At 46.3% G+C, this 24,796-nt stretch overlaps 3 protein-coding genes across 6 annotated transcripts; all 3 read right to left on the bottom strand.

The window, feature by feature from the left end:
• Positions 1-533: 533 nt before the first annotated feature.
• Positions 534-8,626, bottom strand: LOC6599959 (NCK-interacting protein with SH3 domain). 3 transcript variants are annotated; one of them, XM_026993372.1, is made up of 10 exons: positions 8,499-8,626; positions 7,515-8,435; positions 5,646-5,914; positions 5,282-5,431; positions 3,911-5,215; positions 3,646-3,843; positions 3,468-3,576; positions 3,190-3,399; positions 2,950-3,122; positions 2,700-2,891 (listed from the first exon to the last, which is right to left on the bottom strand). In XM_026993372.1, the coding sequence occupies exons 2-10, from the start codon at positions 7,648-7,650 to the stop codon at positions 2,700-2,702; spliced, it is 2,742 nt and encodes a 913-aa protein (XP_026849173.1). In that variant the 5' UTR covers positions 7,651-8,435; positions 8,499-8,626. The 3 variants fall into 3 exon arrangements, with proteins under 3 accessions (XP_002025036.1, XP_026849173.1, XP_026849172.1); XM_026993371.1 differs by having other exon boundaries at positions 7,515-8,438; XM_002025000.2 differs by lacking the exons at positions 7,515-8,435; positions 8,499-8,626 and having other exon boundaries at positions 534-2,891.
• Positions 8,627-9,601: 975 nt separating this feature from the next.
• Positions 9,602-14,657, bottom strand: LOC6599960 (dihydropyrimidine dehydrogenase [NADP(+)]). 2 transcript variants are annotated; one of them, XM_002025001.2, is made up of 6 exons: positions 14,285-14,657; positions 12,990-13,074; positions 12,176-12,922; positions 10,051-12,099; positions 9,817-9,974; positions 9,602-9,756 (listed from the first exon to the last, which is right to left on the bottom strand). In XM_002025001.2, exons 2-6 carry the CDS (start codon positions 13,032-13,034, stop codon positions 9,672-9,674), a joined length of 3,084 nt encoding a protein of 1,027 aa, XP_002025037.2. In that variant the 5' UTR covers positions 13,035-13,074; positions 14,285-14,657; the 3' UTR covers positions 9,602-9,671. The 2 variants fall into 2 exon arrangements, with proteins under 2 accessions (XP_002025037.2, XP_026849207.1); XM_026993406.1 differs by lacking the exon at positions 14,285-14,657 and adding an exon at positions 13,186-13,255.
• Positions 14,658-18,631: 3,974 nt separating this feature from the next.
• LOC6599962 (SET domain-containing protein SmydA-8) lies at positions 18,632-23,939 on the bottom strand. The gene is made up of 2 exons (XM_002025003.2): positions 22,861-23,939; positions 18,632-19,401 (listed from the first exon to the last, which is right to left on the bottom strand). Exons 1-2 carry the CDS (start codon positions 23,710-23,712, stop codon positions 18,757-18,759), a joined length of 1,497 nt encoding a protein of 498 aa, XP_002025039.1. The 5' UTR covers positions 23,713-23,939; the 3' UTR covers positions 18,632-18,756.
• Between the last annotated feature and the right edge of the window lie 857 nt (positions 23,940-24,796).

Here is a 24,796-nt window from a genome sequence, read left to right on the forward strand (position 1 = left end):
TTAAATCCTTAATTTAAGCGCCCAGAAATTTCACAAGTACTCTCGAAAACTGCTTAGCTTTCCCTTAACCTTTTCCGCTTGAATAAAAATGATGAAATGAAAATGGGTTCGGTTCGGATCTGCCTCTGCCAATCCTGTACTAGAGATGGTCGCGTATCGGATCTTTCCAGAGGCTCACGAGTGCACGAGTGCAGTGACAAATTTCCAACACGAAAAACAGTAAACGCGTCAATATTGTCCCACACTACATAGAACAGAAAATGATCGTCTATTCCACCAGAATTCCTAGCACAGGACAAGGCAATCGCAAACAAGTTCTCATGACCTAAGACATATTTCTAACAAAAATGGTGTTCCAGTAATGCGAATGCATACATATATCTCGCACAAGGCAAACATGGCTTATACAGGCAGATTTGCTGTCAACACAGTACATAAATATTTGTTAACCACTAAATGGTGTTATCTTAGGGTTGGGTCTCTTCATGAAAGCACATTTATTGAACTCATTTTTGGCCAACAACTAACCAGAGTTATTAGATTTACCTTTATTTGTGTTTGATCATTTCGTTTCTTTACAATTGCGATTTCGATTCCCCGATACATTTTAAAACTGTGTAATTCTATTTTCGGTTGTAGGATCTCTGTTGTCTCTTGTTTGTTTTTAAAAGTTAAGAACTGAAAAGTTAACAATCTTTAAAATTAGCTCTATTTGCTTGACTTAAACGTGTGTTGTTCCTTGGTAATGTAGTTACTCGTATTATTTAACTTTCATTGGGTGTTTTTTGTTCGTATTGCTGCTGTGCGTGCACGGGGTGAGGTGGCGATGGCCTCTTATAATCATTAATAAGTTAAGATTAAGTTACAATAATTGTGTTCATCTTGTTTTTAATTCAAAATCGAAAGGTACAATTTGTTGTTATTAATATTATTATTTGTAGGCAATTGATTTTAAGACAATTCACGTTTCACATTCGTAATTTCGTTTTTTTTTTCGTCGTCGTTTTTAATGTTTTTTGTTTAGTTTTAGTTTTTAGTTGATGGTTGTAAATATCTATTACTCTCTACGAAAATTATGGCAAATTAAATTCGTTTCTTTTTGCATCAGCAGCAGCTCGTGTTTCGGCTTTAACACACAACAAGAACAAAAATCGACTGCAATTATTCAAATATACATACACATGTAGGTTTTTTGATTAAAAGTTTCTGCTTAAACAATTTAACAATGCCTAACAATAAACTTAATAGTAGATAAAATTCACCAATTGTGAGATATTGCACAGCTGCCTCCAACAACAACGACAACAACAACTACGAAATCGCTTCTCGAACAATTTGAAATTGTTAAATCATAATATCTTGAAGAAAGGCGAGACCTCCTCCAGAGCGAACGAGATCTGTGTAAAAGTGTTCATGTGTGTGTGTGTGTGTGTAGTCGTTTGTTGAATATATAAAAAGATCAAGTTATAACAATTTTAATATTATGTTTCCTTAAAGTGATAGAGAGAGAGTCAGAGAGAGAGAGAGAGATAGATAGAGAATAGAGTGCGTGTGTGTATGCGAGTGAGGGAGAGAAATGCATTGCCTTCTTTGCTTGTTTTTTAGGCGGAATTAAGTTCCTCCTTAACCACCTACTTCTCCATTCTTTCCATTTCCATTTCCAATCCATATATGAGCTTTAACAATTTTCAATGATTCCTTGTTCTTTTTTAGTTTCTGTTTCTGTTCTCCGCATAGATTATATAAACAAATTCAACATTGTATGCACTCGTATGCCTGCTATTACATATAACATATGACTGGTTTTTCTGTTAGTTTGTCTTGTCAAATTAGCACTTTAGCTCCAAATACTTGTCATATATGTATCTTGTATGTATGTATGTATGTATATAATCGTTAATATAATTATCGTAATTGTTATTATTCTTGTAGATTGCAATTAACATTTCCTTCCTCATTTCTTATGAATTGAATGTATATTTCGTTATTTATGTATGTATAATTATGCTATAAATATCATCTTCATTGAGTGTCTGTCAAATTTTTCTGTTTCAAAGTTTCAAAATCAGTTTGCAATTATAGCTATAGAATTGAAATAGGGTTTTGTTTTGGTTTGGTTTGGTTTCTTTCTGGTTTGTTGTTTGACTCTGGTTCTCTGGCTAAAAGCATCGTCTCTAAATTAGTAAAATAATTTAGTGTAGACTACTGCTACGGCTATTCCCTCCGCATGTCCACACACTACCTATGCCTACTATACGTATTGCTATGTATACATATATGTAGATGTAGGCATACATATTGTACGTGTATGCATGTACATATGTGTATTGCTAATGTGGTACCGGCTACAAGGTTGCATCTACTCCACATGCAACTAGTACATTTGTTACCTGCCCCCAGGTTACAGACTATATTCATCATAAGATATATGTTGTGTACGTGGAGTCGTTTGTTCACTTGTTGCTTGTTTTCTGCTCTCTGCTTTCTTGCGTCCTCAATCCGGAATAGATCAAAATGCATTGTGAAGTTAGGGCTATTCAGGACCAAGATCAAATGCACAACAATACAAATGCACTGAATAACTTTCAATACGAACTATAAATAATATTTAAGGTTTTTGTTTTTAATGGTTGGCTCGCTGTTTTGTTTGACTCGCCTCACTAGCAACGCTTTAATTTGGTTTCAGTTTGGTATTGGGTTTAAGCCTTGAATAGCTGTGGAAATTCGTTGGCTATTTCCCGCACCAGCTGCTGATCGGAGGCACTGCACTCGGTCTCCTCGCAAAAGATGCGTGTGAAGATCTTCATAAGATCGTGCTTGCGGTGCTCGTGTTCCTGATAGTTTGTGTTGCGCAGGATGCGTCGGCACAGCTCCAAGTAGCAAGGACGAGTCTGAATCAAAACAGTAACGAAAACAGTACGTGGCACGTGGCACATGGGTACTACTTACCGCACTGCCCGCATCCAGATCAGACAGCTGCCGCACCACAATGTCGATGAGAACCTTTATATCGTTCGTGTAGAACATGCCAGCCGTATCCGGGTGACTGAAGATGTCAATGAACATGCGGAGCACCGTGTTCATATGCTCATTGGGATGCTTCAGCAGTCGCGTGGGGTCATCTGAGGATACAGGATAAGACGGGTAAGCCATCACAAGTAGCAGTCAGGCACCCCAACCCCAACTCACCCTCCCGATTGAGCAGAAGCAGCAGCTTCTCGGTAAAGACTTTGGCCGTGGGCAGGCTCTGCATCGCCTCGATGATCACGTTGTATGTGTTTTCGCTGAATTGCTGATTGAAGGACAGTATCAGGGCAATGACCATGTCCACCAGCTGCTCTGGGTTATTGCCCTCGACGATCTCCAGCAGAAAGCTGGCAAAGTGCACGCCCAGATAGTCTGCAAGTACAAGTATGTGTTGGATAAGAATTGAACGATTGAACTGGCTGATCGACACGCCGACGCACCTTGATGATTCACCGGCATCGGTTGTCCCAGCGAGAAGACAATGGTCAGCATCTTGACCAGCTGCTTAAAGCGCTCTAGGTTGGAAAAGTGAGTCTTCATGTCTTCCACCTGGTAATAGAGAGAGAGAAGAGGTAAGGAATAAGCTTTGTTTCGTCCCCTCAGACGGCCCCCAATTACAATCTCTAGCGGTAGCACCGATGTCAGCAATATGTCCACAATAATGTGATCCAGATGACAGGCGGCGGTGAATGTCCGGAGCAGCAGGCGCTTGATGGACCAGCGTGTTTCCATTTGATAGTACTGCACCAGATTGATGAACATCTGGTACTGGTCGCAGGACATTTCATAGCAGCTAATGTTCTCGTCCGCATTGTTCTGCAAGCAAATTTGGATTGCAATCAAAAAATACTACCGCATAAATACATAAATAGCTTTTATGTACCAGTATCTCAACCAACTCCTCGAGGAACTGAATGATATCCTCCTCGTCCTCGTACAGCATCCAGGTGCGCTGTTCCGTGTCGTTTTTGCAGTCCGCCAGCTGCCCAAACAGATACTGCAGTCGCTTCGAGTCGTGTGTGATGCCCAGTAGCTCTTTGGGCGTAGGCACCTTGCCGGTGACATGGACGGCGACGGCCTCCAGGTACGGGTTGATGGAACCGTTGTACAGCTGCTCCAGGCTGGTCAACACCACACGCAGCGCCTCGCACGACAGGTCAAAGCTAAGATTCGTATTCCGACGCAGCGCATCCACAATCTGATACACATCCGATGATTCCACCTTTAGCTGGCCACGAATGTAGCTCGCTTTGTCACAGGCAGTTCCAGCAGCCGCCTCCGCGCCCTCAATGTCCGTGTGCCGGTGGTGCGAGGGCGAGGCCGAGGCCGAGGGACTGTCTATGCTGTCCAGGGCCTGGCTATTGTCAGCACTATCTGCGATGGCGTTGCCCACATCATCGCTGGGCACTGCACTAGCATCGTCTGACTTTTCCTGCGTGCTGTCCGGCTCGTCACCTGCCGCATCCGCATCCGCATCTGCATCCCCATCGTGATTTCTTGCACTGCCAATGCTGGCATTGCCGGCACTACTGCTCCTCTTCATGCCAGAGGCAGAGGTGGAGGCGGATGCGGAGGCGGTACTGCCATTTCCGTTGGGTGGCTTGTGATGCTGGCTTGTGCTCAGTTGACTGGTCTCCTTGTACGTGGTCACCACGTCCTCGCTGGTGGTGGTCGTTGTCGTTGTCGTCTCTGAGGGCTCTGAGATGCTGTTGTCCTGTGCCACATCCGCCACGGCAGCCACAGATGCCACGGCCGCCACGGCCGCCACGGCTGCCACATTCGTTGCCTTTGTTGATGTGGATGAAGTGGCAGCTGCTGCTGCGGCTGTGCCTGTGCCTGTGCTGCCTACTAGCGGAGGTGCTGGCAGCGGCTGTTGCTGTTGCGGTGTCTGGATGGTGCAGCTGCTGCTCGGCATCTGCATGCTACCCATGCTGGGCGACTCAACCATTGCCTGGCCCTGGGGCTGGCTGCAGCCGACCGCCGGACTCGACATGCTTTTTCGGCTCATGTCCAGCCGCTGGGCAGCGGGCGGCGGGCTGTGATGCCTGTGCTGGTTGTGGGAGTGCGAGTGGGTTTGTGACTGGGACTGGGGCTGCTGGTGGGGATGCGAGTGTCGATGGCTGCTGGCTTTATCGCTGTAGCTCTGAGAGTACGAAAGCGAGGAGTCACCGTCCCGTTCCGAGCTCTCCTGCAAGGGGAGGACCAGGTGTGAGTGGGTTGGGATTTATGGATTGAATGGTTCCACACCACTTACCGCATAGAACCTCTCCATGGTGTTCTTCTTCTCGCGCAGCCGGTCCAGCAGTTCGTCCTTGGACATGATGCCATTGATCTCCTGGTCTGTACACTTCTCCAGCGACTCAATCGACGAGTTCAGAAAGCTGATGAGGAAGTCATGCTCCACCTGCGGGGGGAGCAGGAGGAAGAGAGATGAGAGTGGAGAAATGAGTACCACAATTTTACTCTCCATTACCATTCCCCTTCCATTCCCACGGAATCTCATTTGCCTTCAGCATACTGCACCACTCGAGACGCACTTAAACTAGATCTTTAAGTACTCAGCCCCACTGGAGTACCCTGTGCCCCCGTGCCAGCGTTCCAGCGTGCCACTCACTCACCTTAATCTTCATTACGTAATTTGATGGGACAAAACCAATGTTGCCCTTCATGCTGACCACCTGCCACCAATTGCGCTGGCGGGCGGAGGTTTGGTACAGAATGAAGTACTCGCCCTCATCGAAGCTAATTGTCTTGGGATAGACCGCCTGAAAGTCGTACAGGGCCTTGAGCATCTCTATACCGTTGCCTACACCAAGAGAGAGACCTTCCGACGTTCCTGCTGTTGGTGCTGCTGCTCCTGCGGCGGGAGATGTGGCAGCTGCGGCAGCTGCAAAATGCAAATGTAAATGGTATTGAAAAGGGAAATAAGTGATTAAATTCTTAGTTATATTTCGGGGAAAATCACAATTATATGAAAGTTGTATGAGGGCGTCGGCACACTCATACGTACACACACAGGACACACAGGACACAGGAGGACACACCGAAGAGTCGGGCGGAGGAGAGAGAAGGAAACAACTGCCTGCAGGCCGCAAGGAAAGTCCACTGCCGAGGGCCAACTGGCAACTGCCGACTGGTGAGGGTATGGATTGAGGCCTTTGGGACTCTGTTGTGTGTGCAATGCAGCAGCACACATACCCATGCATGCACACACTCTCTCACACACACACACAGAGTAGCACGTAGCAGTAATCGCGATGGTTGCAACAGCAACACACAAGAAAGGGGGGGCGGCGGAAGGGGGTTTTCTTTATTACAGCGGAAAAGGAAAATGCAATTTTCATATTTTACTTGCTTCTCGCTTGCTTTTGTCTGTCGGTCTGTCGGGGGCTGTCTGTCTGGCAGGTTCCTGTTTCTTCCTGTTTTTTTGTGTCCGTGCAGCAACACGCCTTGCGCTTTTGATCCTATTCAACTTTTATTGTTTTCCTCGCACTCACACAAACCCACACACACACACACGCACACACAATCATGAAGGCGCACGTGCCTGCAAAAAGCTTCTGCGCGCTTCGGGACCACTTCAGCCTCGTGCTGCAGGAATATTTGTGTGAAAATCTCAACACACGAGGAAAATCCGTTTCAAAACAGAACGCCCACTCCACTGCCTCGCCCACTCTCACCACGCGCGCGCGCTCTCCTTCACAATGTTGTTCTCTCTCTCTTGCCCAGAGAACGCTTTACGGTAAAACCATCACCGAAAGCCAGAGAACGGAACTGGTTCACAATGGAAACCGCCATAAGCGTTCAACGATAATAATTTGATGTTCTATATCCCCTGGCAGGGGGTATTATGATTTCTGTTTAAATATATTTACATGTAAATATGTACATATGTATGTATATTTCTTTCTGTCTGATTTCTAGTCCCTCAAGCAACTTTTTGGTTTTCGTTGCTAGGCCAGATCATACAAACTATCTCCCGACCATAGCAATCTTTTGCAAAATGCTTAAGAAATTCGAGTTTCATAATGTATATAGTACATATATTTTTAAGTGGACTGAAATAGAGTGAATATCGGTTACCATATGTATGCCATGGGAAGGATGGATATGCAGGGTCATTTCAAGCTGCGGCTTTTTCTTAATTAACTAAATTGATGGTGTATATATGTATGTATTTATGCACACAGGTAAAAAGTTATGGAAAAGTTTAGAACAGTTGGTACTAATTCCTATACAAGTGGATGTACCGTTATAAGCAGGTGCTGCTGGGCACCTGCAGGACTCCCACGAAACATACACACAAGTTAGCCGGAAACATTCGCATACAAATGTACATAAATACACACAAAATATATATGTGTATATATTTCAAAGTATCTGTGCAAATATGTGCAAATGGAGAAACAATTAGCAAAACAACAAAAACGAAGAACAGAAATGGAAATGGAAAAGGGATCTCTTCAGTCCATCATTTATTCACTTACCCATATTTTGAGCGCACCTTTTGCTGAAACTTACTGTTGGCTCGTTATTGGCCCTCCGCCTGTTGTCCCTGGTCCTGCTGCGGCTCCTGCTGCTGTTCCTGCTCTGCTGACGTCGACGGCCCAAGGACGTTTGCATATATTTAAATATTTTCGCGAAGCGTTTTCTGCTTCCGCTCCTGTTGTTGATTTTAGACTTTTGTTTATGGGCGTTTTTTACGCTCTGCCTCTGCCCTTTACCACTCGTTGGTCCGGCCAACTTTTAGCAATAACCGTAAATTGATTGGCACGCCCTTCTCGCACTGGTTGCTGCTGCTTTGCTGTGCTGTGCTGCATGAATAGCCAAACGCGACTCTGTGTTAACGTAGTTGATTAATTACGATGCTATGCTGTTGCTGCCTCGTCGTCGGATGCACTTGTTTCTCTCTGACCGTCCCACGGTTCAGGCGGGGGTGGGAGTTTATCTGTCTGTGTTATAGGGGCGGGCTGGAGAGGGGCTCGTCACCTTCGTGATTCGGCTGCTATCGTGCTGGGCAGGGTATGTCAAATAGAAGGTAGAACAGTCCGTTTGGCATCCAAACCTTTTCAGAATTTTGCATTCCTCACTTTGCTGGCAAAGCTGATGCCGCCAGTTTGGCAAACAAACTATAGTACCCATAGAACAAGACAAGAACGAACATACATATATATGTATATGTATAAAATTCAAACACACAACAGTAGTGAGAGCACAGTAGCTTAGGGACTAGGCCATTAATTATAATGAACTACTTTGTAGCACTAGGAATATTAAAATAAACAGCAATAATAAGTGCAGACTTCAACAAGAGAAGTTGTGTTGCGGGAGGATAGTGTCGTGTCGTCGTGTTCAGTCCATAGGCGGTGCCCATCACTAGCGGTCACGGATGTCAGCAAAATATTATCCTACTGAGAGGTATACTTTATAAATATAAAACCGCAAATCAACACACACACACATGCACTCACAGTAACGGTGGTTTAGCTTTGTTATTATTTGCCAGACATTTGTCACAGGCGGCGGACCATTCATTCCCAATCCAAGGAAAGCAATCATCTCACACCATCAATTAATTTCGCTTACGTTTCATCCAATTGCTTCACCTAATTAATTGAATGAAATTGAATTTAAATTTTAATTTTAATTAAACAGCTAATTTTGATAACGCGAATAGAGAACAGCTGATTTCCACTTATTTAATCATGTTTATGTTCTGCCCAGTGTGGCCGCGGATTTATCGACAAAATATACGATCTGACCCTCAGCAATCTACCGAAATATACGTCACGACTTTCAAAATATACCGTTAATATACTGACGTTCGAGCTCTAACGTATACCTCGATTTAGACATTAAGCTTAGCTACTAACTAGCTAGCAGCACTAAAAATATGCTTTTATCCGCTTTATGAATCAACTTTCAACAAGACTGGATAATTTTAAGGACTCCCTCTTGTCTATAAAATTTTTATGTTTTCCAAATATGGAGTATGGACATTTATATACCCTATTTCCTTCAATTAATATTAAAATTCTGTTTTCCAAGCTGCTTTAAAACCAAACTATTTAGTTAATAATAATAATGACTTTTGACTCATGCATTTAACTAGATATCTGTACAAACATCTCGATTCCATCGCGATAAATATTATCTGCGAAGACAGACACAGCCTAATCCAAAAACGAGAACGAGATATATATGCAACTAGTTGGTTTTCCAGTTGAGCTCAGAGCAGCTCTGCGGCAGAAAAGTTAGACTTTTAGACTTTTCAGGCCGAATTCCGCTGGCTGGTTGGCTATGTTTGTTACATATAGTGCCTCAGTTATTGGACTAATAGCCAGGAGATTTGTTTAGAGAAGGCTACGAACACCAATTTTGCGTTTTATCTCTTCCTTCGCAGCAAATTTAGCAAAGTCCAATTTCATAAAGCTCTGAGAAAAATCTACAACAAACGGCTATCGGTACTATCGACTAAAAAATCCCTAAGGCTTCGCGACAAAATGGTGTTGTTTAAATTGCTAATAAACCTGACAAACTTAAATTTAATAGATTAATTCAAGTTATATTGCTTTGAATAATTTTATTTTTTATTCTTGGTGAACTTCTATTATAATATTAATAATGCATAGCACTAAGTACATCTACTGGCACTGGCTCAGAGCGTGGGCGTAGACTGTCTCTTGGGTTCCCCGCTTGATCACATGCGGAATCTTCTTGGGTTCCATGCTAAAAAGAACAAAAGCCATTAAAAAGTGAACAAATTTTGTGAGTGAGATAATAGCATACGTAATGCAATCAATTATGGGGCACACGGAGACGCAGAGCGTGCATCCCGTACAGTCGTCGTTGACGTGGGGCAAGTGCGTGTCCTTGTCGAATTTGATGGCCTGGTAACCGGAGTCCGCACACGTCATATAGCACTTGCCGCAGTTGATGCACATGTCCTGCAATTAGACGGAGATTCGGAAATGCCAGGTGAGAAAATACTGGGATACTGGGGATCTACTATAAGCTACTTACGTCGTTGATCAGGGCCACCTTCTGTTGCTTGTTGTCCAGTTGGTTGTAGGTTCCAATGCGTGGCAGGGCAGCGCCAATGATATCAGCCACCTTGGGAGCTTCATTTGGCCCATCATTGGATGGGCAAACAGCTACAGCACCCTGCTCGGCATCCCATAAGGCTCCTTTCTCGCTGCGGATGCCGGCCAGCGTAATGTCGCGCTCCCTCTGGTAGGGTCCGAAGAAGCCCAGCTTCTTGCCCACTCCTGTGAGATGCACCACCGGCTTGCCCTTCTGGTGGACGGGCGTTGGCGGGGACTGTCCATCCCAGAAGGCGCCGTTCACTGGCGGGGGGTTGGCCTTCAAATAAAGCAGTGCCTTGAGACTGGTGCAGTAGTCATCGATGAGGGTAAAGTCCTGGTTCTGCACGGAGGAACAGATCTGCAGCACTGTTGCGCCGGCCTGGAGGAATTGCAGGGCCACCTCCCCGGAATCAATGCCGCCAATGCCAAGAATGGGGAAATCGGGGATTTTTTTTGCGATTTCTGAGATGGCGCGGAGCGCCATGGGACGGGTGGCATTTCCGGAAACGCCACCGTATGTGGTGCGTTTCTCCTCGCCGACGGCGGGCCAGGCCGTGGCGTCCGCCTTGAGGCCCATTAGACCCTGGACTGTGTTGATTGCCGAGCAGCCGTCGGCGCCGCCCAACTTGGCAGCCTTGGCAATGGCCGTGATGTCCGTAATATTGGGCGTTAGCTTAATGAAGAACGGCAGCTTGACGGCATTGCGTACCCATCGGGAAATCTGTTCGACCATATCGGGTATCTGACCGCACGCCAGACCCATGCCGCGCTCGCCCATGCCATGGGGACACGATAGATTCAGCTCGAGGGCATCTGCACCGGACGCCTCGGCCTTTATGGACAGCTCCGTCCAGTCGGCCTCGTTGAAGCTGCACATGATGCTGGCAATCACGATCTTCTCGGGAAAATCGCGCTTCAGCTCGCCGATGGAGCGTAGCCAGTACTCGGCCCGCTTCTCCGAGATGAGCTCGATGTTGAGGAAGCAGCCCTGCTGTGGTCCGTACTTGTAGCCGGAGGTGGTGCCACGGACAATGCGTGGAGAGACGTTCGTCACCAAGTCCTTGTCCAGGCCAAAGGTCTTTGTGACCACAAAGCCCCAGCCCTGCTCGAAGGCGCGTCGTATCATGGCAGTGCTGGTGGTGGGCGGGGCTGAGGCCAGTCCGAAGGGATTCTCAAACTTCAGACCGCACATCTCCACGGAGATGTCGACGCTGTCGATGTCCGTGTAGAAGAGCGGCAGGGCGGCAGGCGTGTCGAGGGGTAGATCCTGCAGGTGGCAGTGAATGCTCCAGGCCGCCACCTTGCCATCGTTCACCGATTCAACGGTGGTGTTGGCCACTCCGGCCAGATCTCCGCCGATGAACACCTGCGGCAGACTGCTCTGCATTGTTGTCCTATCCACCACGGGCAACTCGCCACGGAACTTTAGCGGAGATAGAGCTTCACGGACGTCCGGATCCTGCAGACCCGACCCGAAGGCGGAGATCACAAAGTTCGCCTTCAGGCGCACCGTCTGATCCTCATCCTCCACCCACTCGTCCTGCTCGTTCTGCTCGGTGCGGCAGAACTCCATGCCGGTTATCAGGCCATCCTTGACGCACACCTTGCGTGGACTCAAATAAGGAAGCATCTCGCAGCGCTCCTCGCGGGCTAGCTCCACCTCCTCGGGCACGGCTCGAATGCCCGATGAGCCCTTGCGGAAGACGACAAAAACGCGACGGGCACCGCAGCGTAGGGCGGATGTGGCACAATCAAAGGCCGTGTCGCCGGCGCCCAGGACGATGACGTTGCCATGCAACTTGGGCAGACTCTGCGAGGCCTTGCAGGCGCATAGGCCCGGCTTGGAGCCATCCGAAACCAAAGGCAGGAAGTTCTTGGAGGTGTAGAAGCCCGTGTCCACGTCCAGACCCTCAAAGATCGGGTTCAGCTTGGGCTCGGGCAGACCAATGCCAACGAAGACCGCGTCAAGGCCGCTGTCAAGCAGACCCTAGGTAGAAATAGAGCGAGAGATAGGTCGTACGAGGATCGGTATGTGCCTTGAATGGAAGGCCCCCACTACCTACCTGCACTGTCAGATCCTTGGTGCTGAGCGAACGATTGGTCTTGATGCACACGCCCAAGTCCTGGACCAGCTGGATCTCAAAGTTCACCACATCGATGGGCAAGCGGTACTGGGGTATCTCGGCAGCACTCAGTCCGCCCAGGTAGCTCCTACGCTCGTAGATTGTGATGTCCCCGTAGCCCAGTCGAGCCAGAAAGGTGGCGCACGACAGCGAGGCCGGACCACCGCCCAGCAGGGCAATCTTCTTGCCCAGAGGCTTGGCCTGCGGCGACAGTCGCTGACGGATGCCCATCTGCTTGAACATCTCGGTGGCGAACTGCTGCAGTCCGCCGATGTTAATGGGCCCGGCCTCGGAGGCCTGCAGGTTGCACCCACCCACGCACAGGTCACTGGTGGGGCAGACCATGCCGCAGGTAAGGCCCAGCGGATTGTCCGAGAAGATGGCCTTGGCAGCGCCATAGAAGTTCTTATTGGCAATGCTTGTGATGAAGCTCTTGATGTCCAGCTGCGTGGGGCAGGACTTCTGGCAAGGGGCATCGGCGCACTTCAGGCATCGGGCAGCCTCCTCGAGGGCAGCACGCTCCGACAGCGTCGTATGCTTGATGTCCTCGAAGTTGTTGGACAGCGTGGAGCACGGCGGTGCCGTGTGGTCATTGTTGCGCTTCCAGTGCTTCTTGTTCTCCTTGGTTTGCTTGGTGGGCACCACCGTGCACTGGGTCTTCACGCGCGGATTAAGGGACAGCAGATCCTGCAAGGAAAGGTTACGTTACATTCAACGTGCGGTGGAGTGCTGATGCTACTGGGGAATAACCTACCTCAATGTCGGGTGAATCTCTGCTCAGCATTATCGGTGGACTCATCTTGTTGGTGCACTTACTTCTGGCTGGGGGTATGTCAGATCTGGGAAAGACAAACGTATCTCATTATCGAAAGACCACAAGCTACGTTCCGTCTCTCGGGCAGGGGCTATCTCTCCTAATCTACAAAAGCTACAATCTTATCACTGCTTACCGAGCGAACAAATGTCTTTGGACAACCCGTACGGCTCCAAACAGCGCTGTATCTAAGCGCATATATATATATAGTGCCATGTTGGAAGAGCTCTTATCGTTTATCAGTCAAGGTTGGGACGGGAGAGAGAGAGATTAGGGGGCAGCTGTGCATAGAACTATGTACGTCTTTGGCTTAGAATGTCCGAAAATAGCCGAAAAATGGGGCCACCACCCCTTACCGAGAGAGAAAAGGGGAAGGTTAGGGGAAGGTCGCTAACAGCGAGGGCCGGGCCGGGCCGGGCCGGGCTGGGCCGGTCCGAAAGGCACAAAGATGAACGATAATTGAGAACCAATGGGGAGCCGGCGAATGCCTCAGGCCAGATCTTTGGCTGTTGTCGTATGCTTCCGTCGATCAATTGATTTCTGATCCAGATTTCGCCGACTGAAGAAGCTCATTCATCAGATAGATAGAGTTTCATTTACAAATTGCACTTTTGAGTGTTGAGTGTTGTCTAACAGCACAGCAATTTTGGTAACGGTAGAGTCTTTCTTTGCCCCCAAATTGTTATATGTTCGTGTTTTGTTTGTGTTTAATATTTGTAACAAATAAAAGGTTTCCTTGTGACATTACACCTATAACTAGTTTGAGTTTTGGAATTCTTAAAATAATACGCACCAAACAGTGCTAGCTAACGACAACATCCGCCCCATTCACACTTCCACTAACTGCGTACTCATATGACTTACGTACATATGTACATATATATGTATGTATGTAAATGCGTTGTAATGAAATTATTGTAACACCAGTCTAGCCTTGTCTCGCTTCCTCACTCTGCTGATTTCTTCTGATTCATTTTTATTCATAGCAGCTGAATCGGCATTATGCTGTCCTATGATAGCCCACTGCCCTGCCCCCACCCAGCTATTGCCCCGTGTTTGGCTGGTCCCATTATCGAGCTCGTTTTGGGTTCGGGCAAGTTTTTAAATGTCGCGTATGCTAATGTCGATGCGAAAAACAAGTTCAGATTAAAAACTACCTGATCAGAGGGGACTATTCTCGCCCGATCATGGGCGATTAATAGGAATCATTAGATTGGCACAAACAAAAAACAAACCTTATTACTTGTATGAAAACACTTTTCCGGGGCTTCCCAGACTACGCTTCGAGTGCACCACACTAAAAAATATATGATATCACGGGATACATATGTTTTCCACTTATCGGCAGTGGAACTATTTTAATGGAAGCCACAAGAGAGACGAGAAGAGCGAAACGAGGCAAGCGACAAAATTGGTCTTCACACTGGAAACGCCAAATTAATAATGAAAATCGTGAATACTTTCAACGCCCTTGTTGGCATCGCAGCTCGTTGGCTGCCTCGATCGTCGAATCTGAAGTCGGTGGATTCTGATTACCAAACCAATACACACAGTCAAACATAGCAAGCGATACAGACACAGATACGCGCACATTTGCAGAGCAGAAACTGTTTACTAGACAGACCACCCCCCGCGCACCTTTGCGTTCTGGAGTGACTTTACTGTTGACTACACTTAAATATTATATTTGTATGTGTAACGGTTAGCTAATTGTTCACATTTTAAGGCGTGCCGCCCAGTACCGCCGTTCTTGCTTGCTCGCTCACTCAACTCGTCCACATTTCTGCCTGTTGCAAACTTTTCAGTTACAGTTAGAGTGACATTAACAGTAACAAGTTCCATACAAATTCGACAAACAAATTAAGTTAAGTTATCAGTTTTGGATCTAACAGTCTGTATATTAACATTTGTTTATTAAATGCCACTTAACATACCCATGTAATCAACTGAATAAAGGAGATGAGCAACTCCATGTAAATTTACAGTCGCTGATCTCTTAGCGGAAAGCTGAGCGAGACTTTTCGTCACAGTGGCGCCCTCTAAAAGAGCAAGAAGTAACCTAAGAGCTTTTACAGTCGCTTTTGTGTTCTTCTGACAATTTGCGAGAGCAAAACAGAGCATCGTATAACAGTTATAAAAGTTAAACTTATAGGCTGGCCCAAGGGAGCGGAAGGGGCCGCTTATCGCTGCAATTACTGTGGGATTGGAGGGGAGAAATTTAGATTCGTTTCTATATATACTCGTACATGTCTAAATCCAAACTCACTTGAGTTTTAAATTTCAAGGATATCTGCTGCCACGCCTTATCCTGGCTTTCAACACTGCAACACACGGTCTGTACTGAAAGTGGGGGAAAACGAAAAAATCTGTTAATTAGTCGCCCAAAGTGGGGGAGAGAGCGAGATTTCTATGTTCTACGAACCTATGCGGGTCCTCCAGTAGTGCATCTCCTCGCCGGGAAACAACCTAAGGATCTAAGGATCAACCTAGGTCTTTCCAGTGAGGGTATATTATTGAAGGTACTGGCTTTGGAATCCCCGCAGAATTTAACATTTTCCTTGTTTTATTTTTTGTACCGTAACGAATGTGTAGTCAAAATCAGTCTATATAGTCTATAATACTTATCTTCTTTCGAAACTTGAATTATACCGAGTGCTTGAAGCTATACAAAATTGTCTATTGGATGGTAAATATCGTACAACTGCAATGATGCGAATAATTTCTATAAAATTAGCCAGACATTGGATGATGTGGGCGGGAATCAGGTCTGGCACACAGATTAAGATTTATTACTTTGTAAATATTATAGCCGACATTGTGCGAGTCTATGGTGCCACATGACATTGGCAATAAACTTGAAATGATCCCATCAAAAATGGACACTAACTGGATGCACCGGAAGCCAAAATGCAGATGCATTCCTTTACGGGGATGGGCAAATAGCTAATTTATGGGCACACTTTTCATTCACTGGCCACTGGCCGTTCATTAAAAGTGCATAAATAACACAACGGATGGGGAATGGAAATGGGATGAGGATGGGGATGGGGATGGGGATGGGGATGGAGATGGGTTGGGGTATGGGGCTCTCAAGGAAACGTGCCCGAAACTGGGAAAGTAAATCAAAGCGTTTAATTAATATGCACTGAAGGCAGTCTGGCAATAAATTACATTCGAAATGTATGCCAAAACAAGGAAACGCCACCACCGGTTTCCCTGCACTCACCGCCCGTCCCGCCCCACCCCGACGCCAAAACACAGTATTTCACTTTCGATTCCCAGCGAACAGTCGGTGGATTTGGTCCGACAGCCTCCCTGGGCACATTGTCACATCGCTCATTGGGATCGGGATTGGACCTGCAGAGAGGAGGCACTAGCGAAAGAACCGAAAATGACGGCGCCATCGCAATTAAGATTGTTTCACTTTGCAGCCAACTGACACGCACTTCGAGCAAGAATCGACCCTATGCATGCCCTGTAGATGGCAGCTTCGAGTGAGTTTCGATGGTCGTTGAAAGAAATTTATCGTTATACCAGGTGAATCTCGGAAGATATGTTTGTATACGAATTATGGAATATGGAATTACTTGGAACGATCATCGTGTACTGAAGAAAAGACATTATAAAGCTATTATTCGTAACAAACTCTTCATAGCTTCTGATCATTCAGAATAAATGTACTCTAACTGGCAATATATTCCTGAACATAGATGATACATTTTGGGTGCTTCTTTACATAGGACTCGATATCGGACAGTGGGACCTATGATCCCTATATCCCTTACGACTGTCGACTGTTCTGCAGGGTATTCGGCAGACAAATGTCATGTATACGAATGGAAATTGCGTGCAATTAATCAAATCTGAACCGAGTGCAGGCTCTTTTTCCTACACTCTACACCCACTACCACCCACTACCACCTGCCCCCTCCTGCCCACCTCTGCCACCAGTTGACGACTCTACCCCTGTCCTTCTCCCGTTTCCCTGTATCCTGGATGCGTGTGCGTGTGAGTGTTTGTCCGTGGCACAAGTTAAAAGCAATTTGTGATTAGAACATCCACATGCGACAAGTTCTGCGACGAGTTGTTCTTTTTGTTGGCTCTTTCATCTAGCGACAGATAGATATAGTCGATGGAATGGTCCATCTAGATATGTAGATCGGTTCGATAGATAGATAGATACACGACGGATGGTCATTATTTTTCATCTATATGCAGCATAATTTATTGAGATTTTTATTATAATTTTATTTATGATTTCTGAGTTTTCAAATTTGTTTGGCTCTCTGGCGGCAGAGCTTTTATTGTTGTTGTTATTGTTGCATATTTTCTTTACCTAATATTCTATATAAATTAGTACATATGCACAGTACATATCATAGCCTACTGATATATGTGCCATCGGTGGGTATATTTCTTTTCGCACAGCCATATATTATGGCATATCCTCATAAGCACTCGATGACACCGAAAGAAGCGAAACATTCTTCGAATAAATTGATGAGACAGGTGGAGCTGAGCGGAAGGTTTAGTTTGCGGGCCATCTACAGTGGAAACTCCCTCTTAGCGGATGGATGGAAGCCCACCAGTCATTGAGTATCTCTGGGAACTGTGGCCACAGCCATCACTGTAATTCCATTCTAGTATTTATATGGATATTCGCGAAAGTTCTTTTCAATAGTTCCTTTGGGGATTATAAGGCCAAAGAGATGTGCTTTTAATAATTCTTTTTTATGCAGACATTTGCTCGATTTAATGAGCAATTTACTGAGGCACAAAACTGAATCGAATATTGAAAGAGGCAAATAACAAATTCGCATTAGACATACACACTACACGGATGTACATAGTCACTCGTCCATATGTCTGTATATCTATCCATGGTGTGCTGCACGTACACATGCACATTTAGAAGAAGAAAAAACTTATGAATATGAATATATTTAATCGTAAAACGGGCCGGTGACTTGCCTGGCCCCGTGTGACTTGCCAAACTGTCGGTCGTTTGGTCGTTTGGTCGCTTGGTCGCTTGTGGCGATGGCGATGGCGAAGGCGTCAGTGGCCTGTGACACAAAAATAGATCCGGCCCCCAACTTTAACGGTCGCCCAAAGTCGACTGCAACTTTTAATGGCGAATAAAACAAATGCTAACAACCAAATCGAATCAAATGGAATAGAAATTTATGGCTCTGTCGGATATACAGTCGTAGAGGCAATCATTCCAAATAATAGCGTTTTGATAGCCATGAAACTACTGAACATCTACAACCACTCCATGTGATATTTAGGCCCGAACCGTACCCATTAACATCTAGATTCTAGAACCAAAGGTGATTCGAGTCTATTCCTCTCTGTCTAGTGTATTTTCGGAGATTATTTTTTTTCCCAAATGTGTCGTCTGGCGTCTGCCGTCTGGCTGCATGGATTAAAAACCATTTTGACAAAACGATCTCGAAGCCCCCATAAGCTGCCAGAGAGATTTTTGAAAACCCCCACACACACACGCTCAGCGTCGACGAGTATAATTTTTAATTTATTATAAATAAATAAATACAAATACAAATACAAATACAATTATTAAGTTTAGTACACACAACACAACAAATTTGAGGGAAATTTGAGGGAGGGTGACTACTTGGAGTTGGGAGACAGGGGGCCGGGGCCATCGATGGCCATTGTGAATCGTCGTGCATCCTTGGCCCCGACTTTAAGCCGTCTCAGTGGCTGCTGGGGCTGGGGCAGGGGCAGGGGCAGGAGCTGCTACCGGTGGAGCGGCGGCTGCCTCCTCGGCCCGAGCCGCCTCCTCGAGGGCGGCCAGTAGCTTGTCCGCCTCGGCTGCCTTCGCCTGGAGCTCGGCCAACTTGCGCTGCTTCTCGGCCTCCTCGGCCAGCCTCTTTGCGCGGCGCTCCTCCTCGCGGCGCAGCAGATCCTGCAGCTGGGTGCGCACCAGGGACTCGCCCAAGCCCAGCTGGTCCATCACCTGGATGACGTCGCGACTGTACCGGAGGCGGGTGTTGGCCGCCAGCTCCTCGCTGCAGTCCTCGCGGCCCTCGCCGAGGCGCTGCAGCACCGACAGCTTGGCATCGATCACCACGTAGTTGCTGTTTGGTATGAAGTTGTCGCTCTTCTCGTTCAAGTACTGGACCAGGGTGCGCAGCGAGTTCGAGTTGGCCTTGGCGTTGATGGCGCCGCTGGCGAAGTCCTGCGACTTCATCATCTGGGCATGCGTGGACTTCTGCTTGCACACCAGGCAATTGTAGCTGGGATGCGGCAGTCCGGTGGTCTCCGGCACCACCAGGCCCGAGCAGTTCGTGTCACGGCAATACAGGCCCGAAATATAAGCGCCTTTCTCCTGCGATTGCAAAAGAAAACCAAACCTTTGATTAATAATCGATAAGTGCAGCAGGGAGGAGTCGATAGGTAATAGATAAGTGCCATGGAGAGGAGTCGATTAATAATCGATATGACGCGAAACAGAGACAAATCGATTAGTAATCAATGAGAGGATCAGCGGGAATACAACTTAGTCGCTAAGAGTTAACGATGAGAAGACTGCTCAAAGGCTTTAGAGAGGCGAAAGTGTGTTTGGTATCACAAAGGATAAATATAAATTGTTTAGGTCAAAGTCACTCAAAATTAAACATAATTCATGAAGAATGGAACCCAATGTTCATAGGCGCCTAAAAGTAGGGAAAGAGTCTTATAAGAGTCCAAGGGAGAGTGTTTTCCACTTAAAAATTAAAGAAACTCCAACGAGTACTTCCAGTGTTGAAAAAAAAAACCAATCATTTATTGAATTTACCGAAATGAGACACTTGAAAGCCAAACATCTGATCGTTAGCATACGACCTGCTGCGGCTCACTTGAGATATGTATATTTCAAGTGAGTCATAGTCATTTATTGTTTCTTGGGATGTGGGGAGGGGTAGGGGGACATTCCAAATGTCCCGCGAAGCACACAAAATGTTTTTCGCATTGTTAGGATTCCGATCGCAGCTAAAAATAATCCATAACGGATTGAACAAGTTCAACGAGTGATCTCTACATCTCATAACTATGTCCATACCCATACCTATGCATACAATATATCTGCCATATAAATACGTATCCATGTATCTCTACGCAGAGCTAAAAAATTGACATAAATAAAAAAGATGTCGCTACGTGTGCGTTTTAATATTCGCTCGTGCGATCGATAAATATCTACGCGCACACTCGCATACATATCATCGGACGCGACGCGACGCACGGACGCACGGAGGCAAATTCAGTTAAGTCTACGGATTTCGTATGCAGGGATGATGATGATGATTTCAGCATGGAATCCGTTCCGTTCCGTTCTCAGGTTGTTAAGGGAGCCACACACAGCCACGTCATGTCTATTCAGCTTTTGAATCGCTTGGCCAATTTGCTTGTCCATAAATTTAACTCGATAATTAATGGATCCGATCCGCAGATCAGTTGCAAACCAGAGCGGATAGCAGATAGCGGATGGTGCACAATAGCAACAAGTGATGGTAGCAAAGGAAGCACACTTATTTCTGTTGTGGTGACCCCACGCTTCAATCCAACCAACGATTGCTTTGGTATGGAATGCTAATCCCAATTCACAGACGCGAACGCCCTGAGCCCCTGACAGTTCACTGAACCAATTCCACGCACACAGAGACCTCTGGAACCGGAACCGCAGAGGGGTTCGTTCTATTACAACCAGCACGAGACGATCCGAAAGTCAAGGTCAGAGAGCAGAGAACAAGGGACCGACCAAAATGTGAATAGTATGTATATGAGAAATATTATTCAAAGAAACCTGTGAAGAAGAATCACATTTCAAGATCTGTTGGAGATGAGAGAAATCGCATTGGTAATCAAAGCATATGTATACGTATAGGCCATCGGGATTGTTATAAACCATAATCATGCATCATTTGTTGGTTTAATGGCTCATGCGTTTTTCCTGTATCAAATAGTTTTTGTTCATTATTCGACAACGGCCTCTACTCTGGTGTGTTGCGGATTCAAACGCGAATGTCAAACGAGAAATTACGACCCGACGGCGCTATACATATGTGGCCCTGGCCAAGAAAAAAATCTGTTTCTTTATATACATACACACGTATATATCCAAACAAAAACAATTAAAAAAATAACAACAAAAACAGAGAAAGAATTTTATCAAAATCGGAAAAAATTGCGACAAAAAAATGGAATTTAGGAATCAAATTCAAATCGATATGAGCGCAGAAAATTCCGGCAAAAGCAGCAGAAGAGCGAAAAGATGTGGGAGATATATGTATGTAGATCTCGAAGTGCGAAAAAGATATATAGAAATCGAGATTCAGCCACCTCTCAGGCATTTTTAGGCCGAAAATATATATAGAGGAACCAAGCAAATTAAAAAGCTTTTTGGAATCACATCTATTTATTTGTGATTTAATTGAATTGTGTTCGGCTCTTTAAAAATAAACAAAAATTGTTGAATGTTGTAGCTGTTGTTGTAGCAGTTGTTGATGTTGGCTATTGGCTGTTGTTGAACGGCAAAAGGCCGCCGCCACTTGTTGCGCCTGGAAACGGGGGGACGCTTTTGGGAATGGCGAAAATGGGAATGCCCGGCGCGCCGGCGGTGTATCGCGGGAGGAAATCAATTTACGGCCAACAATAACAAGACCAACAACTTGTAATAATACAAGTGGAGGGGAATGGGCGTGTGTGTTATTCTGTTGGCTTAATTGTTTTCGGATGAATTTTTGATGCGCACAGGAAATCCTTAATTTTTGTTGTTTTCCCTCGCTCTGGCCACACATGCAACAGCAACAAACAGAACAAAATGGGCGGCTAAAATCAAAAAGAATCAACCCCAGAGGATGGAGAATTTCGATATTGTCTTCTTTTGATGGATCTCGACACGAGTTCATGTAGTTCCAAAGTTTGCCCCTTGGCCCTAATGGGCTCAAATTTATAAGATCGACCTCGACCTCAGTCCATCCGATATGGCATGGGGACTAGCCGCTTGATTACATTCGTCGGTTATTTGGCTAAATCGTTTATACAGCTGGCACGTCCCTCATCACTTGGCGCTGTCTGGGCCCGAATGTGTGATGGGAAACAATTGGTGTTCGGAACACTTAAGAGATGGTGGAATGGAGTGATCTTCGAGTTAAGCAAGAGTAAGATGTTCGTAAATATCCATAAAAAGCTCTTGGATATCTGAAATATTTGTGGCGAGAAAGCGCCGCAAATGGTTGCTGAAGTAATAACCCAATCAGATCAGAAACAATAGCCACACTTCTAAGGGATCCACCACTGATCTCCTATAAAGAATCCAATGAAATGGTCTTCATTGCATAGATAGAGTTCTTCTTCTTCCTGAATGATCGTTTCAGAATTCTCCCTGCCCCTTAAGAATGTCCCTGCCCTTAGAGCTCATCAAATGAGGATACCAACGATCGCGGATAGTAGTTACTATCTTATCAAGTGATCACTGAATACAGCACTTAAGTAAATATCTTTGGCTATGTACCACAAGTATACAATTTATTTTGTCAAAGAGTTTGTTTCGTTGATTTTCAAAAGAATACGATTCAAGGGAGATCTTTCAACGATCTTTCAACTGTCAAAAGTATCCATGAGACTGCTCTCAAGTATTATTTCCTCCACGATTCCTAAAATCCCTAAAAATACTGCACACGAAAGTGAAATCCATCAACTATGATAATCGAAAAGTGAAGCAAGAAAGGATTGTAATGAAATGCTAAGAGTGCACTGAAAACGTATCAAGGACTGATCTATTCTATAAGGGTTATGTTCTCACCGTCGGATCGGAGCATCGGGAGCACTTGCATGTGAATCCCCTCTTAATTTTGAGGAATAAGTGTCGTGCAATGTTGCCCGTAAAGAGTTTCGTGTAAGTGGTTGTGATCTCGAAGCCCTCGGGTATATCGACGGCGGCGCGGACTATCATTATGTTGGTCTTCTCTTCGAAGGTGTAGTACGAGTTGGGAATGCAGTCATGGTTCATGACGGCGAACAGGGGATAGAGGGCGCGATAGTTGAACTCCTGGTTGTCGTTGGTGCGATCGGTGGTCTTGTCGAAGCCATTCGTTCGCAGGACGGCCACGGTGCGGTTCATGATCTCGAAGATCTTCTTGTCGGTGGGGAAATTCTTGAAGCATTTGGCCGCATTGCGCACCTCCACGCGATGGTTGTTATCCAGATTCGCCTGCAGACAGTAGATCAGATCACGTTGGTCCTTGTTCAGGTTGAGGGCCCGGGCCACGCACAGCAGCCGGATGATCACCGAATTGGCCACCTCGGGCTCGTTGGGGCCCCACGACTTTAGCAGATCGCAGTCTGTCTTGTGCTGTTTCTTCTTGGAGCAGAGACTGCAGACGGGCAGGCCGCAACCCATGCGGCACATGAAGCGCGTATCCGGCAGCTCCCTCAGGCACACACTGCACGCATTCAAGGAGTCCTCCTCGTGGGCGGACAGGCTGATCAGGAGCGGCATGTCTTTAAAGATGATCTCGCCGCGCTTGATGCTGCGCGTGGCCATCAGGCCGCGTCCGGCGATCTTTGAGACACCCACCTCCCAGGCCGGATCCTTGTCCTTGAACGGGGCCAGATGCAGGTCCAGCAGCTCCGAGGTACGTTTCGGGCAGATCATGGCGCGAGAATTCAAGTTCCGAGTTTCGTTTCACACACAAAAAATTAACCAAACAAAATATTACGAGTATCTATCTCTATCACAATTAAAGCTGTATCTTTTGGGAAAAGTCTCGTAGTCTCGTAGTCTCCGAGTGTGATCTGGTATCGTTTTTTGAAAACTCTTTTTCTTTGGGTTCGGGGTTATCGCTGGCGGAGTTCTTTTCGCGACTGCCGTTCGTAAACTGTCGCCGTTTTCCAGCCTTACATGATTTTTATGTGAAAAGTCGGACGGAAAATCTTTTGCACAGCGAAAAAGCTGAAAATTCGCTTTCAACGAGCGATCACGAGCCGAACGACGGCAGCGCGATCACGATCAACCCCCAAACGATGCTGAAAATATACGAGTTCCCATCGGATCTGTGGGTGGGACGTACAGACGGACAGCCCCCCGTCAAAAGGGGTCTGAGGGGGCAAAGGAGCATCATGTGGCATCATTATTCCCGATTCCAATTGCGATCCTTGTCCCCTTATAGATGGATGGATGGATGGCATGGGATGGGATGGGATGGGATGGGATGGACGATGAACAGCACTTGGTTCGTGATCTGACAAAAATGCACGGGGCCCCTAGTTGAATGGACGGTCGGATGGATGGATGGGATGGATGGATGGGATAGACGGATGGATGGGCGACGAGCGGACGGGCCGGACGGACGACTTGTCGGCTGGCGGATGTACATGCAGGCATCTGTACATTCTAGATGTATCCACGTATGTTGTTCATACAAATCGGCATGGATTTGTGCACTTCTGACAGCGCTCTGGAGTTGCGCCAAGAATGCTGCCGGTGCCACTGCCGTATGGAATGATGAACGATTCATCGGAGGAAGCGGTGCTCTTCGAGTGCTTGTGTGTGTCTGCCGGGGTGGCTTAAAGTCACTCGACTTTTGCTGATATTTTGTACTTTGAAGCGATTCATTTTGATTAATACATAATACCCTCGCTGACGGCGCGTCGTGAGTGTGCGGAAGTAACGACCCCAAGCAATGACCCCACGACTATTGTACAGGGCTTTCTGGTTCAACAAAGACGTCTTAACAAGA

The sequence above is a fragment of the Drosophila persimilis genome, unplaced genomic scaffold (assembly GCF_003286085.1).
Source record: "Drosophila persimilis strain 14011-0111.01,24,50 unplaced genomic scaffold, DperRS2 tig00000829-arrow-arrow-pilon, whole genome shotgun sequence".
In the NCBI taxonomy this organism is placed as follows: Eukaryota; Metazoa; Arthropoda; class Insecta; order Diptera; family Drosophilidae; genus Drosophila; species Drosophila persimilis.